The sequence below is a fragment of the Lontra canadensis genome, unplaced genomic scaffold (genome assembly GCF_010015895.1).
Source record: "Lontra canadensis isolate GAN:19392208 unplaced genomic scaffold, GSC_riverotter_1.0 scaffold47, whole genome shotgun sequence".
In the NCBI taxonomy this organism is placed as follows: Eukaryota; Metazoa; Chordata; class Mammalia; order Carnivora; family Mustelidae; genus Lontra; species Lontra canadensis.
In genome coordinates, this window is record NW_022631041.1 from 10,840,130 (window position 1) to 10,858,595 (window position 18,466).

The 18,466-nt window shown below is 37.9% G+C and overlaps 1 protein-coding gene across 1 annotated transcript in view; it reads right to left on the reverse strand.

Annotated features, from left to right (window-relative positions):
• Positions 1-435: 435 nt before the first annotated feature.
• Positions 436-18,466, reverse strand: part of KATNA1 (katanin catalytic subunit A1) — a 33,991-nt gene continuing 15,960 nt past the window's right edge. Inside the window, exons 5-11 of the mRNA XM_032873157.1 lie at positions 9,191-9,312; positions 7,642-7,747; positions 6,607-6,765; positions 3,522-3,648; positions 2,888-3,022; positions 2,057-2,183; positions 436-796 (exon numbers count right to left, since the gene is read on the reverse strand). Of these exons, the coding sequence (XP_032729048.1) occupies positions 598-796; positions 2,057-2,183; positions 2,888-3,022; positions 3,522-3,648; positions 6,607-6,765; positions 7,642-7,747; positions 9,191-9,312 (975 nt within the window). The 3' untranslated portion in view covers positions 436-597. The remainder of the gene's footprint in view (positions 797-2,056; positions 2,184-2,887; positions 3,023-3,521; positions 3,649-6,606; positions 6,766-7,641; positions 7,748-9,190; positions 9,313-18,466) is intronic.

Genomic DNA, 18,466 nt, shown 5'->3' on the forward strand with positions numbered 1-18,466 from the left:
GGCAGAATAAAGTCAAGTAAGAGTGCGTGCGCGTGTGTATGCATATATATATATACACACACACACACACATATATATATTTATTTATTTATTTTTCTAAGTGCATTATAAAATGAAAGGTCTTTAAAGCTCTCCCAGGAAGGGAAGGGAAGCTACTGTAACCCCAAGCAGGAAGGCACACCAGGGTCGTGGTTTGTGCATCAACTGGCTGCTTCTGTAAAAACGTTCGGGAATTTTCAGTTATCCACTGGCATCCAAGGTGCTAGAGCCAGTATTACTCCCTAGAAGGAACAGCAGCTGGACAGTGGAAGAGAAGATGCTGTACTTAGAAGTGCATGTAAAGACACTTTTCCAAGCTAAGTAATCGCCCATGCTGCAACACAACGTGGTCCGTGAAAGAGAAAATTGGGTAATGCTAAAGTAAAACACATGTTCTTGCAGCTTTAAAAAATTGCCTTTATTCAGAATCATACTTTTTTTTTTAAATCTTACCATTATCAAAGTTTAAAAAAATATAGCACTCAGTGCAATGAAATACTACATTTAATTATTAATCAAACACTTAAGGCCGGTTTCTCACAGTTTACATGTGAGAATTTAGCATGATCCAAACTCAAATATCCACTTCTCATATCTTTCAATGTCTGCAGCAGAAACAGATTTAGAGACCTTTTTTAAAGCCATTTCAAAGTCCTCCATAGTTGTAGGCATGTGCATTTCCTCTCTTGAAAGATTTCTGATCTCTTCTGGCGTCAAACCTTCAATGCGCCTTCTCATTGCCATCAAAGATGCATCCCTAGGTTTTAAATTAAAACAAAGTGTTATTTTGATTGAATAAAAACATGTGAACAGAAAATCTTTTCAGTACATGTTATTTTGTAATTACCCACCATACACACTTAGTACTGCATAGACTCCTATCAGAATATAAGGCCTGTTCTGAGATATTTTTTTAGCTGTTAAATATTCCATGATGAATTAAGGATATTAATCAATTTAAATAACTGAGTAGGAAGCCAAGAAAAAGTAAAAGGGTGTAATAAAGAAGCTAGCAATTGGGGCACCTGGGTGGCTCAGTGGGTTAAGCCTCTGTCTTCAGCTCAGGTCATGATCTCAGGGTCCTGGGACTGAGCCCCGCACTGGGCTCTCTGCTCAGCAGGGAGCTTACCCCCACCCCCCCGCTCTCTGCCTACTTGTGATCTGTCAAATAAATAGATAAAATCTTAAAAAAAAAAAGCTAGCAACTGAATTTCATTGTATGTGTCCAATAAAAGAAAGAATAAACATCAGAGAGACAGGAGAGAACCAGATGGCTGAAAAACTATTTTCTATACGTGTTGGAAAAACTAAATGGTCAAGTTAGCGTGTTTCAGCTTTCCCTTCTGTATTAGTTTTGTCTTGTTTTTTTGGCGTTTTTTTGTTTTTAAAGAAGAAACTTTAGACCAAGGACCTCTCCTTTCATCAAGTTTCAGCTTTAGTAACAGCCACCAAAGGGACAGCACCCTACAGCTGCCTTCCATCCACACGTTCTCACCAATGCTCACAACAAGCCCGCGTGGTATACTCTACAGTGAGTACCTTGCTAATAAACATACGAACTAATAGGACAAAACCTACTTGAATCAACTGGATTAGAGACTGTCTTTTTTCTTTTTTACTCCTGTTCCTGTCATATTTAAGGTACCTGCACTGAAAATGAGATTGTACTCCCCTGGAGTGTGCCCAATCCATTTCACACTTCTTAGGAAAAATACTGAAGAGGTACACCAACATTTTTTTAATCCAAAAAAATTACTCATTTTCTGTATTATACCCATTGTTCTAACATTAGCTTCCTGAACTTATAGCTTTCAAAAGCACTGCAGACTGTTCAATGACATGCAAGATACCCAAATTCTTACCAGCATCTTACCACAAACTTAATCCTAAAACTCTTGTCTCTCACTAGAAATTCTAATGTGGGTCTTTATTCTTCACCCATTTTATTAACTCAGCATAAAAACTTCATAACAAAAGTTTATACCCACATACCCTATGCTTTCAAAATAATTCATACCTGCACACATTGGTAATGTCTGCACCTGAATAACCTTCCATATTTTCTGCTATGCTTCCAAGGTCAACATCATCAGCCAATTCCAGTTCACGTAGACTTATTCGTAACAGCTCCTCCCTGCCTTTTGCTAATAATGCAAACAAATTAAAGAATGTAAGCCTTCCTTGGCTCAGCAGGTAGCCTGCTAAGACCCCCACCCCCGCCTGCCCCCCCACTGTCTCTCTCTGCCTGCCTCTCTGCCTACTTGTAATCTCTCTCTCTGTCAAATAAATAAATGAAATCTTAAAAAAAAAAAAAGCATATCACTTTAAAAAAAAAAAAGTAAACCTTCAACATAAACATATTTTTTTCTCAAATCTACTTTGTATGAGAAGTTGTTTTCCAATTCTTAGAGCTCATTTGCTTAAAAATTTAATAGCCCTTCTAAATTTAAAATTTCCTGGTACCAGGTGGCTCAGTCAGCTGAGTGTCTGCCTTCAGCTCAGATCATAGTCTTGGGGTCCTGGGACTGAGCCCCACACTGGGCTCCCTGCTTGGCAGGGAATCTGCTTCTCCCTCTCCCTCTGCCTCTGCCTCTCCCCTGGCTTGTGCACTCGCTCGCTCTCTCTGTCTCAAATAAATAAATCTTTTTTTTTTTTTTTTTTTTTTTTAGTTTTCTGGTACCAAGGCTTTCAGAAAAAAAATTTTCTGGTACCAGTTAATATAAGGAAGGAAACGTACATTTGTCTCTTTAAAGGAAATTAAATTAATTACTACCAAATTTTAAAATCTCTAAGCAAAACTACCTAAGAGTTAACATGAGCTTTCAGACAAGATTCAAATGCAGATAACCTGATGGTAATGGAATATAGATTCTTTTTTCAAGACGTCGTCTTAATGCCTCATCAATATCCCAGGGAAAATTAGTAGCTGCCAGAACCATAACCATTTTGGAAGGGTCATCATTTTCAGAAGCACCTCCAACACCTAAAAAAAGGGAGAGGAGAATGTAAAAAGACAGGAAGTCAGAATATAGAAAATAAAGCTCAACTACTTAAAGATCATCACATATTTAGCCCTAAATTGCAAGGCAGTGTAACTGTTAAGCCTCCCTAAGACTTCTAAGGCTAAATGGTACATATATGAATTTGTGGCCCAAGAAAAATGTTTTAATATGCAAAAAGTAGGACGCAAAATAGATTTAATCAAAAGACCTGCCCAGTTTAACTACATACCAATTTCTTAAAATTTTTCAAAAACATACATATCCCTCAGGCAAATTTATTTACATTTATTTCAATTTCATGCTGAAAATAAGAAATTCGAGCATATGCCCACGAGTGCTCTGTGAACAGCCATTATTTCTGGCATGTCCCCACAATACAGTCAATCTCCAGGACCTCCTTGCCAGCCCTCTCTGGTCGGCAGGAGCTGTGTGGCTTAGCCCTAGGAGTAGAGCTTGGTCAATGCACAGACATACACATACCATCCATCTGAACCAGCAGCTCGGCTTTCACCCTTCTGCTTGCTTCGTGCTCTTCAGAAGTCCCTCTGCGACTACAAATGGAATCTATCTCATCGATAAATATGGTGGCTGGAGAGTAAAATCGAGCCTAAATAAAGAAACCATGTAACATCCGGTTTTTATTTCATTTAAAAAATAATCGGCAATAATTAGAAAAGAGCCCAGGAGCCCGCCACACCACACATCTCTCTCTCATCCCAGCATTGGGAAAAGATAAACTGGAGCAGCTACAAGACAGCTTCGAATGGAAACTCATCCTAGACTTCAATATGATATGGCGTACTTTAACTGGCAGTATTTATTTATTCATGAGTGATATAAATACAGAATTACCTTATATGCTACAAGAAGTCAACAGTGGTGGGAAAACATTTACAGATATTGGTAAGTATTCTACAGTTCTAGAAAAAAAATTGGTTACAGAAAATCATTACCTTAAATAAAATCAAAGATTCCTTCTAAGAAATCCTAATTAAATTGCCATTTTTCTATTGACAATACATTTATTATAGTAACTAAAGAAGTTCATAATCATTTTTAAAGACTTATTTTATAGTGAGAGAGCACGAATGAGGGGAGGGACAGAGGGCGAGAGGAGGACAGCGAGGGAGAGAACCCTCTAAGCATGGAGCCCAGCGTGGGGCTCGATCTCACAACTCTTGAGTTCATGACCTGAGCCAAAATCGAGAGTCGATGCCTAATCGAATGAATCACCCAAGCGCCTCCATAGTTATTATTTTTAAATGAAATATCCAATGAGGGCTAATTTCTCAGAGATTACCATAAAGACAATAAAAACAAGGCTTAAGGCACTGATGGCTATCGGAGCCACCACACAAAATCAAAGCCAACCCAGAGGTAAACAGACAGGCAAAGGTCAAAGAGACATCCCCCAAAACATCTAAATTGTTAGATCCTGCTAGGTCCAAAAAGCTGAAATAGATTCTGAAAAGTCCTAGCTGCATGATCCAATATACTATTCTTTTGGTTTAAACTCATTTGATTAGGTTTCTGATACTTAAAAATGAAAGTTCTTGACAATACAACAAAAAGTATACCATTAAGTTTTGGTTATGTGTTTGCTACCATGTCATGAGAAAAATCCTGGAAAGATTTGTATTTAAGTGGCATTATTAAAAATACAGGCCTTGAAAAAGAAAAAGGAAAAGAAAAAGAAAAAGAAAAAGAAAAGAAAAAAGAAAAGAAAAGAAAAGGAAAAGAAAAGAAAAAAGAAAAGAAAAGAACACTTGAAATATGTTTGCTTTGAAAGATTCAGGCGAGTGGGGCTGGGTCTTGGGGGAGAGGCAAGTCATCTACAGAGCAGACAAAACAAGATGTGAGAGGCAGTACTCTTCACTCCAGGAAAGAGTTCATATGATGAACAGGGGGGAAAAATTAAACCAGTTTTAATTTGAGTTTTAAATATGAGCCCTAATCAGAAGTCCCAAAGGCAGAAGCTCCAAACTGGCCAGTGACTCTGCCCCACTACTCAGCCCCACTACTCAGCAGCAGGCAACTCAAAGTAGCAGATTCCAGAGAAGCAGGCACTTACTTAAAGATGGTTAACATCAGGGAAGCCAGTAAAAAACAAGCTGTTTGATAAACCTTCATAACCCTCACCATAAAAAATAATGTAAATTAGGATTTTGTAAGAGGCTTCCTGGCACAGAAAAAAATGGCCGTTTTTTTTTTAAATATAAACTCTCCTTTAGAAAATATATCAAATAATCCTGAAACAGAACAGCTACTACTGTTTAGCCCCTATGAGTCAGGCTCTACAGTAAGCAATTCACAGGCATTAGCTCATTGCGCCGTCCGAACATTACAGAGGCAGCTCCTGTATTACAGTCATCCTCTTACAGATAAACTGAGGAGCAGCAAAGGAATTTGCCCAGAGTTAGCCAGCTAGGAAAGAGATGACGGAGGTGGGATCTGAAGCCGGGCCACCGGACCCTAAAGACTCCAAACTTAGCCGTTCATTCTATTTACGTTACATTTTTTAAAAGCCTGAGTATTCTGGAATCCTGGCAATGTAATTCTCCTTCCCCTGAAGCGAAGGGCAAACTGATTTTTCAAACTCATCTAAGAGGTTCTCCACTACTACAGTATAAACTACAGATTCCCCTACTACAGTATAAATTTCTGATAAACCATTAAGAACCTGTTGGAATTTGCATCCTGCCATATGCATTATCAAACTTGAAGGAGAAAATGGGAATTCAAAGAGGGAGAAACCTTTACAGAAAATGGATAACATTAAATCGTAAGGGTTTTCATTTACTTGTTTTGTTTTATTCTGAGTCTAGGAAGTAAGATCTAGTGTCACATTAACATGGTCATCTAAGGGGTTGTCCACAGTGAAGTCTTTAAAGTTAAGCATGCAAGTCCCTGTCCATATAATAAGCATAACTCTGTCCTGATACACGTAACTACACTATTTCTTAAATGAGGCAAGACTGAAATAATCAGTGAAGCTTAACAGAGTCAGAAGTCTAAAAAGCTGTTGAATTTAATCTACTCTACTATGAACTTGTTAAATTATAATTCCTTCTACTGATACTCAGATTAGTGGGAGTTGAGGAAGGGAAAAAAGAAACTCAAAGTAATAGGAAAAGGAGGAACAATCCAAAGTCTGGATCATTAAACTTAAGGTATTTAGCACAGTTAATAGATTGGAGGGATCTAACTTCCACAACTACTTGATTTTCACCATCTCATATTACTATTACAACACTGCACTTATATTATAAATAAGCCTACTGATTTAAAAAACATAATAATTTCAAACAGAACAGATTAGGAAGGCAGATCCCATAATGTGAGCATGTCCATAAGCCAACAGAGATGGCTCTTCCTCTGGAGGAAAGGAGACACAGAAAAACTCCAGTTACTCATGTGATTCGTGGGTTCTAGCTTCAAGGGCACGGGAATCACACTCTGGACACAGTATCATCCAGCCCAGCTATTCTACACAATGGAAATAGTTACGACTCACTTCCATCCCTTTTAGAGGTAAAGAATCATTAGAGTGGTCTCAAACATTCACCATTTCAAACAGAAGACGAACAAGCTTCTCAGACTCCCCTCTGTATTTGGAAGTCAGAGTTGATGAAGACACATTGAAGAACGTTGTCTTGCATTCCGTAGCTACTGCCTTAGCAAGGAGGGTCTTTCCTGTGCCGGGTGGGCCAACCATCAACACTCCCTGTTGGGGAAAATAATAACATAACTGAAAAATTTACCTGCCACTGTTCTAATTCACAAGAATTCCATTACTAAGAATTAATTTTCAACTAACATAAAATATTAAGAAAAATAAAAATAAGCAAAGGGATACTTTATCACCAAGTTATGTTTTTCATTACAAAAGGTAACTACATTATTAAAAATGTGGAACTCAGAAATGAGAAAAATACAATGTTATAATACTGACATTGTAGTAATTACACCCTGACACAGGTACCAATAGTATTTGGATACATTTCCTGCTAGTCTCTAGGTCAAACAAATTTTTTTTTTTTGTTGTTACATAGTTGTACTCAAAGAATGTCCAGAATTTTGTAGCTCGCTTATCATTTAATATTTCAAGAATTTTAATAATAAGTACAGAGTTAGCCATGACCATATTTTCTATGTCCAAGAAAGTTTTTTTCAGTCTCTTTCCAGATCAACTCATGACTTTTTTAAAAAGTATCCATTCAATACAGACAGATAGGTCTCAATTTCTTAAGGACAACAGCAAGAAGTAGAGGATACAAGTTCTGTAGCAGACACACCCAATGGAGTAGTTCTGCATTAGGCGACTTGTTCATGTTTGCAAATATGACCTCATTCTAAATCAACTTTCCAAAGGTCACCCTGTGCCTACGTCTTACTCTGGGAACCTTGCAATAGCTTTTGGTCTAAACAAAATATGGAGTTATCATTTACTTCAAAATTTTCCTTAAAAAATAAATAAATAAAATAAAATTTGCCTTACTTATTCTTTCCCCTCATTTCCCTGAATAAGATAAATACTGGTTTTCTGCAGCAAAGTACTTGCCGTTCACTTTGACAACACTATTAACAGTAATAAACTTACTTTCCATGGTCTCCTAATGCCCTTAAAGAATTCTGGCATCCACATTGGTAACACCACAGCTTCCTTCAGCAACTTTTTAGCTTCTACTAAATCAGCGATATCATCCCTGAAAGAGGATATATTTTATCAACACCCTCTTAGATCACATATTTAGCTGTAGGCACTCTTGCAAAACACAGAAGCACTGTTTTCCACAGCTGCCAGACTGCGAAGCCCCACGCCTGGCACGAGTGAACTCGCACACAGGGAGGAGGCCTGCCACACCAGCCAGGACACGTGCAGCACAACCTGAATCTTCAATTCCTGGCAATAATGATTTCCAACTTGGTGAATGACACCACTGGTCTACAGGCCCACTCTTAAATATTTATCATGCCATCTCATCTTAAATTCCTGCCCTTGTGATGCTCATTTTCATAAACTCCATGATCTAGAAACAATGAGCCCATTTAAAAAAAAAAAGGGGGGGGTGGCTCAGACAGTTAACCATCTGCCTTCAGCTCAGGGTCCTGGGATAGAGCCCCGCATCGGGCTCTCAGCTCAGCGGGAAGCCTGCTTCTCCCTCTCCCACTCCCCCTGCTTGTGACCCCTCTCTCGCTGTGTCTCTGTCAAATAAATAAGTAAAATCTTTTTTAAAAAGTAAGAATAAAAAGGGCATAAAGCAGAGACAAGGCTCCAATATGGCTGCTTTGCCCCCAACCCTATTAAAATGTAGACACCAAGGATAAAGAGTATCACTGAGACTACTATGAAGTTACCACCAACCACCAGAAAACTCTTACTGCTACTACTATTACTGGTACATGTGGCATTTTCATGAAAATACATGTTTACTATATAAATACCAAATATCAAAAAATATTTTTTAAAATATCCCCAAAGTCATACCTAAAAATCATTAAGATTTTAATGAAAAATATATAGAATGTACCTAATTTTGTGGGAAAGAGGGGTTTTTATTTTTTTTAATTTAATTTTTTTTGAAAGGGAGCTTTTAGAACTCAGTGTGATAATTACAGTTCTTTGATTAGATACAGTAAGTCAAGCTGAGAACCACTGCTCAAAGTCACAGAAAATAAAAGCAACATGCATGGGACAAACCTATAGATAACAAGCAACAATGGGGCATCTGGCTGGCTCAGTTGCTAGAGCATTGCAACTCCCGATCTGCGTAGGGGTTGAGTTCAAGTCCCACTTGGGCACAGAGTTTACATAGGGAACAAAAAAACAAAAGCAAACAACACGCATGCCTAAGAATCCGTGCCATTTCAGCATTAGAGGATGTCCCAAAAAGAAGAAGAGATGTCTGTGATCTTTATGAGATTTTCTTATTTAATAGAAACTTATTCATCATTTGTTATTTTATTAAATAAAGATCTCAGAAAAAAATCTGGTATAGCCGGAACCAAGCACTGGGCTTACATTGCAGGCACTCTCATCCCAGCCTCAAGGGCTGATGATCTTCAGTGCATTTACTGAAAGTAATGGTTCCCTTTACTTTTCCGAAAAGCATTCTCAGCACCAGTTATCTTGCTGTGCTATAACTTACCATCGAACATTGGGATTCTGAGAAATTATATCTCGTTCCAAAGCTTCCACTAAGTCCTTATCATATCCGGTACTATCAAATTTACTTGTCTCTGGTTCGGTAACTGCAGCAGGTGATTTGTTCTACATTGGGAGAAGAACACAAGAACTTCTGATTGACTCAAAAATGATACACAGAAACAAAGACTGGACTCCAGTGATATTTTTAAAAGAACTAACATAATAGTAGAAGTAACAAGAGAATCCAAGACTATTAAGTCATCCTCTACACCAACATCAGAGTTTCATACTCAATTTTTACTTTTACATTAAAAGTATGATGAAAGTGTTCAAGAAAAACAAAAATACTATGCATATGAATTGGTGAAAATCAAAAGAGTCAACACTAAGATGAACTGGTTAAAGACAGATGGCTTATGTAGTTAAGATTACAGCTCGCTTTTTTTTTTTTTTTTAAAGATGTAATTTATTTATTTGAGAGCGAGAGGGAGCTTGCGCATGTGAGTTGGGCAGGGAGCAGAGGGAAAGGCAAAGCATCTCAAGCAAACTCCATGCTGAGCGCAAAGCCCTGTGTAAGTCTCCATTTTACAATCCTGAGGTCACGACCAGAGCCAAAACCAAAAGTTGGATGCTTGACAGACTAAGCCATGCAGGTGCCCCATCGATGGCTCACTCTTAACCACCTGCTCGGCCCTCATCAATGCTCCTACAACTTTGCTTTTCTGTTCCCACCCTGCTCCAAAACAGACACCATCCCCAGGAGCGATCCCCTCCCACCCTCCACGACTGCAGCCCATAGGGCCCCAGCTCCTAGGCCCTGCACCGAAATACTCCAAGGCACAATGGCAAGCTCACAGAGCGCTGCAAGATATTTTACATTTTTTAGTGAAACCCAGCATTTTCTGTTGAACTCTGGGTGAAATACCAGCTCCCTCTCTGTCTGTAGATTAAAACTGCTACATTCCTTTCAGTGATGCCATATTTTTGTGAAGCTGGGTTTCTGGCAGTTTCTGTGATAAAAGAAATAGGGGGAGAAAATCAAGGTGAAAGAGGAATCAGAGTGAAATATCCACTCTGCCTCTGAAGTCTGAGAAACTGAGCAGCGCCCAAAGTTATCTGAACTGAACTTCTGCACCGGTGTTATGGGTATTCTTTTTGTCCTTGCGGGGCTGTGAAAACATCAGAGACACTCATGAATTTTTTAAGACAAGAAAATTTATGACGCGCTGCCTTACTGTGAACAGTCATTTACTTGGTCTTGTACAAGAATTCTCACCCTGTCTCATTAACATTGTTTTGCCCATATATGCTTTCTCTGTCAGCAGTGCTATCTAAAGTCAGTATTAACATCTACGCTTAACCAGTATTTATATATTCAAAGGTCTTAACACTAGATGGTCAAGTGTCTTACAATACATATATTCACTATCCAGTACAAACATACAAAATTCAAGGAAGGTATTGTGCAGTCTTTAGAAGGCTGGGGCCCCTGGCTGGCTCAGACAGAAAAGCATGAGACTCCTGATCTCAGGGTTGTGAGTTTAAGCCCCACGTTGGGTGCAGACATCACTAAAACAATAAAATAAAATGAACTTTAAAAAACAAATAAATAAGGGGCACCTGGGTGGCTCAGTTGGTTAAGCATCTGCCTTCGGCTCAGGTCATGATCCCAGGGGCTCCCTGCTCGGTGAGGAGCCTGCTTCCCCCTTCCCCTCTGCCTGCCACTTTGCCTACTTGTTCTCTCTCTGTCAAATAAATAAATTTTTTAAAAATCTTTAAAAAACATAAAATAAAATAAAAAATTAAAAAATAAAGAAAAGAGAAGATGGCTATCTTTTAGGATTTATGCAGTTGTTCATTCACAAATATTTACCAAGAACTCATTCTGTGCTAGCGGCTGTGGGGGACAGAAAGAAGACACTGTCCTTGATTACTAGGAACTCACACTGTGAGCCTAGAAAGACACAGATAGAAAAGCACTTTCTAGTTGTTTTCTTTCCTCCCACAGAACACAGTGGTGGTGGGATGTCTGCAGACAAAGCAAAAATGAATTTAAGCTAGGCAGAAAGGAGAAACAAATAATAGGTCACCAAAGGGAGATATGGAATTTGAAGTGCTGACATTTTTGATAGGATTTTATTTAATTAGCTGAAATAGTACAGTTTCCTTTAAGCACATATTGATTTAATAACTTGCTCTGAGTAAAAATGCTACCAATTACTAGCAGGTGAAAGGGAGTAGGAGAGGGGCTAAAAAGAACACAGCGTCCTTTCTCATGCTTAAAATAAAGTTGAAGATGAACCAGTTACCCAGGAGATAAATACCCAGGTTTAAAACCAGTTATTGTAAAAGCTGGCAACATTATACACACAAAATCCAAATCCACTATCTCAATTAAAATAATTTAAAGTGACAGCTAGACTTTCATTCACAGGAAAACAGAGTGCTATGGAGAACTAAAAATCCTGGCATTAGACATTTAACAAAGACAGGACTTTGAAAAGTATAGAGAAAGGAAAGCCAACCAGGGAACCTATACAAGGTGGTGCACCTTCTAGGTTTTCTTTCTCCCTCATAAATCCAGACTCAAGGTCAAAGAAGCCAAAAACCCAGAAACACCATGGGCACACAAAAACCCAACAAAAGCTTGCTCTCTCTAGCCAGAGGACCAAGAAAGAAGAAGGCTAACAAGACGGAACTTCCAGACAACACTCTAGTCAAGCACCTCAGGAAAGGCCGATCCCAGACCTAGCCAGACAAGCAAAAGTCAGGTAGAGAGCCTAGGCTTCCACCCTTGGGAAGCTGGAATGAGGTACTCTACACCTCCATTAGGGTATAACAGAGGCCAATTAGGGAGCTGGAATTTTCATCCCTGCCAATCAGTGACAGGACTCCCACTCAGTAAGCAGAGATTACAGAGGAAGTGTGTGACCCACCCGGAAGTAACGGGGCACTGGGGTGGTGTCAGAGGAAGACCTGCAGACTCAAGACAAGGTCACTCCCACCACAATGTTACTGGAGTTCACATGGACAACTTCTGTCACAGCTCAGTGGTAATGAGAAGACCCTTTCCCCCATTCAGGTGTCAACAGAGGCTGGGTGGGACTTCTACTTTCATCTGATTGTGACCCCTCCCCCCATTTCCCTGATACAGCAGTGTCAGAAAAAGTCAGGTAAAACAGTAGGTGTAAATAACATCTACAGTCTCATAACATAATATGAAAATGTCCAGGTTGCAATCTAAAATCACTTGTTATACCAAGAACCGCATAAGATCTCAAACTTAACGAAAAGACAATCAACACATGCCAAGATAGAATTTCCTGACAGATTTGAAAACCACCATGAATTTAAAATGCTTCAAATGAGCAATTATGAACAAATCTGAAACAAACAAAAAAAAACAGAAAACTTCAGAAAGAAATAGAAGACCCCAAATTAATCCATTGAGAGTAATAAGCAAAACAACACCTTGCCTACCGGGAAAAACTATTCAAATGAGAGGAATTTCTCCTCAGAAAAGGCCAGAAGGAGTTGGCACAAAACTGTTCAAGAAAAAGAACTGTTAATACAGAATCCTCTACCCAGCCTTCAGGGAATGAAAGGGTAATCAAAACATTCTTAGATGAAGGAAAAATAAGAGAATTTGTTGCCAAGAGACCAACCCTAAAAAAAACCCAAACAAAAACGGTTAAAAGTTATTCTCTAAACAGAAAAGAAACAATGTAAAAAAGACCCTTGGAAGGATGAAAGGACACAGTAAGTAAATATAGGGGTAAGTACAACAGGCCTTCTTTCTCCTTTTGAGTTTTCTAATTTATTTAAAGTTGAAGCAAAACTTTAACACTGTGTGATGAGGCTAGATCTAAATGAGGGAGAGGAAATATTTAAAAATAATTATAAATGGGAGAGGATAAAGGGATATAAAGAGAAATAAGATTTCTATACTTTATTCAAAGTGGTAAAATGACAGTATCAATCAACCAGTACAAGTTTTGTACACGTGATATCTAGAGCAACCACTGAAAAAGCTAACACAAAGGAATATACTCAAAACCATTATGGAATATCAAAATGTAATTCTAAAAAATATTCAAGTAACCCCCATGAAAAGGCCAGACAAAGAACACAGAATAAAAAACAAGACAAAAACCACATCAGAAAAACAAAAATAAAACAGCAGACTTGAACTCCAACATAACAAAATACATTAATCATAAATGGCCTATACACACCAACTAAAAGAAATAAGTGGAATAAATTAAAAACATGACTCAAGTATCTGCAATCATCAAGAAACTTGTCCAAATACAAAGATACAGGTAGGGTGAACATAAAAGAATGGAAAAAGGTTTAACGTGCAAACATTAATCAAAGAAAAATAGGCATGGCTATATTAATATCAGACAAAGTCAATTTCAAAGAAAAAACCAAAAGCCAAAAACCAAAACATAACACCTACCAGAGACAGAGAGGGACATTACATAATGATAAACAAGTGAATCCACCTAGAAAACAAAGCAATCCTAAATGTGAATGCACCGAATAACAAAGCCACAATGTATGAAGCAAAAGCCCAGAGAAGTGAACAAATTGGCAAACCTTTACATATAGCTGGAGACTTCAACAACTCATCTCTCAACAACTGACAGAACAACCAGAAAGAAAATCAGCAAGGATACAGAAAAACTGAACAGCACCATCATCCAGCAGAACCTAACTGATATTAACAGAAAGTTCCACCCAAAAAGGGCAAAATACACATTATTTTCAAGTACTCATAGAACATATTTCAAGTATTTGCAGAACATATACCAAGACAGACCATATTCAGGGCCATACAACAAACTTCAACAACTTTAAAATAATTGACATCATATAGACTATATTCTCTAAGCACATAGGATTCAAACTAGAAACTGTTATTGATAACAGAGAAGTAACACAGTCTCTGGACTATCAGAAACTAAGTAACACACTTATAAATTGCAGGGTCAAAGATACAGTCTCAGAAAAAATTTTTTAAATCCATTGAATTAAATGAAAAGGAAGATAAAACATAATTTCTGGGACACAGTTAAAGCTGAGTACTGAGAGGGAAACTTACACCACTAAGTGCATAGATTAGGGAATAAATCTTAATAATCTAAACTCCCATCTAAAAATGTACAGAAGAATAAACTCAAAGCAAGGAGAAAAAAGGAAGTAACAGTGATAAGAGCAAAGGCCAATGAAATGAAAAACAAAGAAAGACAGGGAAAAATCAATAAAACAAAAAACTGGGGCACCTAGGTGGCTCAGTCATTAAGCATTTGCCTTTGGCTCAGGTCATGATCTGAGGGTCCCAGGATTGGGTCCCACATCAGGCTCCCTGCTCAACGAGAAGCCTACTTCTCCCTCACCCACTCCCCCTGCCTGTGTTCCCTCTCTCACTGTGTCTCAGTCAAATAAGTAAAATCTTAAAAACAAACAAAAACTAGTTCTTTGAAAAGGTGAATGAAACTGACAAATTTCTAGCAGCACTGAAAATGAAAAAAAAACAGAAAATACCAATTATCAATGTCAAAAATGACCTAGACTTGCAGATACCAAAATAATAACATGGAATCTTACAAAAAACTGTACATACATAAATCTGTTAATTTAGACAGAAGGGATTATGTCTTGAAAAACCAACTACCACAACTCACCTAATATGAAAGATTATTTGAACAGCCTTACAACTACTGAGGAAATTGAATTCATAATTTTAAAACCAAAAAAGAAACATCCAAACCTAGATGTTTCACTGGACAATTTTCTCAAACATTTAAACAAGAATGACTAAGCTGATATAGTATCTTCCAGAAAACAGAAGGAACAATTCTCAATTCATCATTTTTGAAAAAGATATGAAAGCAATTCAATAAAATACAGCCTTTTCAACAAATGATGCTGGAGAAATTGCACATGTACAACAGGCAAAAAGTGAACCTCAACCTAAGTCCGCAACTTACACAAAAATCAACTCACAATAGACCATGGGCTTAAATGTAAAACATAAAATTATAAAACTTTTAGAAAAAAATAGAAAATTTTCAGGATCTAGGGCTAGGCAAAGAGTTAAAAACTTGACATCATATGGTACAATTATTTATAAATGGAATACTGGACTTCATCAAAATTAAAATCTTTTGCCTTGTAAAAGATCCAGTAAAAAGGATTTAAAAAAGAAAAGTTGCACACTGAAAGAAAATGTATTCAAAACACATATTGACAAAGGGCTAGTACCTAGAATATATAAAGAACTCTCAAACCCCAATAAAAGAATGGACAACTCATTCTGACAATGGACAACAGACTTTAAGAGAGAGCACTGAAGAGCACTCTGTGCTTGTTTTCCTTTCCTCTAGTCCTCTGGACAGCTACTATTTAGAAGAGCAGAACAACTCAATACAGAAAGATTGTTAGAATGTACTTATTACTGAAAAGAACAGATTATGATTCCACTTGTGCCCCCCCCCCAAAAAAAATCATGCATATGGAAAAGGATATACCATGTAAACAGATCTCAGGAGGGGTAGGAATGTGAGTTTGAGGGTTTTTTTTTACTTAATTCTAAAATGAATATGTTATAAAAGATTTTAAATAGGATAAAAATCTATTCACCTTCTATGGCTCAATGGTTTTATTTTTTCCATAAAGTTTTCTGACTACCACCAACTTCTAAGAATTCTGTTCTTTTTAGTCATTAGTTACTACCACTGTTAAGCAACTAATTATGCTATAATTACTTGAAATATATTAATCTGGTCTCCCCAAGTATAGTTTCTCAACAATGGGTACATATACTCAAGACACACCAGCTGATTTGGGGGGAAAACCTATTTTTTTTTTTAAAGATTTTATTTGTCAGAGAGAGAACAGCAGGCAGAGGGAGAGGCAGAAGGAGACTCTCTCCTTGACAGGAAGCCCGATGAGGGGCTCGATCCCAGGACCCTGGGATCATGACCTGAGCCAAAGGCAGATGCTTACCCGACTGAGCCACCCAGGCACCCCAGGGAGAAAACCTATTTTATACATTTGTTCTCTGCTGTCCCATACCCCGTGCTCAAAGTCCTGAGGATTTTAGCAATTAAGTGAAGCCTACATTCAGCAGATACAGATAAGACCACCTCTTATTGCAGCTAATCTCACGTTTATTTAGTATACTTTCTTTTCCTACTCTTGGTTGAAATAGCAGAGAACCAAAGAGTGGTGGAAACACTATACGTTTAAAAACTGACAATACTTTCACTGATAAACAAGAACTTTTTTCTTAAGTGAGTTTCCTTTTAGGGGATTTATTTTTGTCTTGCTTTTAACCCAAAATTTCTACCTTTGCTTTTATAGACATTAAGGACCATTTTAAATATAGTCACCAACATCTGAAATATCTCATTTAATTTTTGAAAAAATGCAATGGCAAAACTGTCTAAACCAACAGCAAATACAGGAAAATCTCAGTTACATGGAATGTGTGGGAAATAGTAAAAGCTGACACTCAAGAAGTATGTGCTGGGAGCCAGAAAAAGTTACACACTTACCCTACGAAAACTCTAGGAGACAGGTGTTAAAATAATTCTATATAGGAGGAAATAAAACTTAGAAAGACTAAATAGCTTATAGTAACAATGCCAGAAAGAACAGTGCTGGTGCTTCAACACAGGTCCACCTGTATCTAAAGCCCACGATCTTAATCACCATGCTGTATTTTTGAAAAGCTTTATGTTTTCGTGCCTTACCAGCAAGATCATATTAATTTAATCTCTCTTGGATAACTGATTTGTTGATTATTATTGTGCCAGAAAATGAGGAGGTACTCAGAGAACAAGGAGTACATGTAAAAAAAGCACAGGATCTAGCTTCCAAGGTCACACTCCTCAAATCTTGGACAATTTAAGCATCAAAAAGATAGCAACAGATGGTATAGTTCACTGAACCAAATAATCCATGACCGCATACTGATAAAATTGAATAAAGAGAAAGAGATGAAATTTTTCCTTATGGTAGGATACCAATTAATGTTTCTTTCTTTTTTTTTTTTTCTATTTATTTGACAGAGAGAGATCACAAGTAGGCAGAGAGGCAGGCAGAGAGGGTGGGCAGGAGGAAGCAGGCTCCCTGCTGAGCGGAGAGCCTGACACTGGGCTCAATCACAGGACCCCAGTACCACGACCCAAGCCGAAGGCAGAGGCTTCACCCACTGAGCCACCCCGGCGCCCCAGGATACCAATTAAATGTAGAAGAAATAACAGCATTAGAAAATCATGATTTTTCAATTATCACAGGAATAACTGATTTAGGCAGGCATCACTGGATGCTAAAACAAGTAGATGAAATTTTGATGAGAAACACGATATTTACGTAGTCTCAAGGTATCTCCCCCTAAATTACTATAAAGGGAAAAAAGAGTAACTTTATAGTGGAGAGCCTAGGCAGACACCGCCCTAACGAAGCACTCTAATTTATCACAAGTCACAGAACGAATAAACATCCCGTGTCTCCTTATTATACACTGTAAAGAACAAAACTTTTCTTCAATGGTATTCCTGTCAAAAATGCACACCCTCCATCTAATCACGAAGAAACATCAGAAACAGTCCAAACTGAGAAGCATTTTACAAAACTACTGGGCTGTACTCTTCAAAAATGCCGGCCAAAAAAAAGAGAAAAGCTGAGAAAGATTTTTGTTATCAAAGAGACTACAGGGGCGCCTGGGTGGCTCAGTGGGTTAAGGCCTCTGCCTTCGGCTCAGGTCATGATCTCAGGGTCCTGGGATCGAGCCCCGCATCGGGCTCTCTGCTCAGCGGGAAGCCTGCTTCATCCTCTCTCTCTCTGTCTGCCTCTCTGTCTACTTGTGATTTCTGTCTGTCAAATAAATAAATAAAATCTTTAAAAAAAAAAAAAAAAAAGAGACTACAGAAACATGACAACAAAATGTAGTGTACACTTCCCTACTATGTCCTTGCATGGGGATAAAATGAACTACAAATGTCATTACTGGGATAACGGGGCTAAATTTTAGGAGGGTCTATGGATTGATACAGTACTGTATCAATGTAAAATGTATGGGTTTTGACAACTGTACTGTGTTTATGTAGAACAACGTCCAAGTACCTAGGAAATTCACTCTAAAGTATTTACGGGTGAAAGGGCATGCAGGATCCCTACAATTTACTCTCAATGTTACAGAAAAAAAATTGTACATAGAGAGATGATAAAGCAAAACAGGTAAAATATTAATGATTGGTAAAAC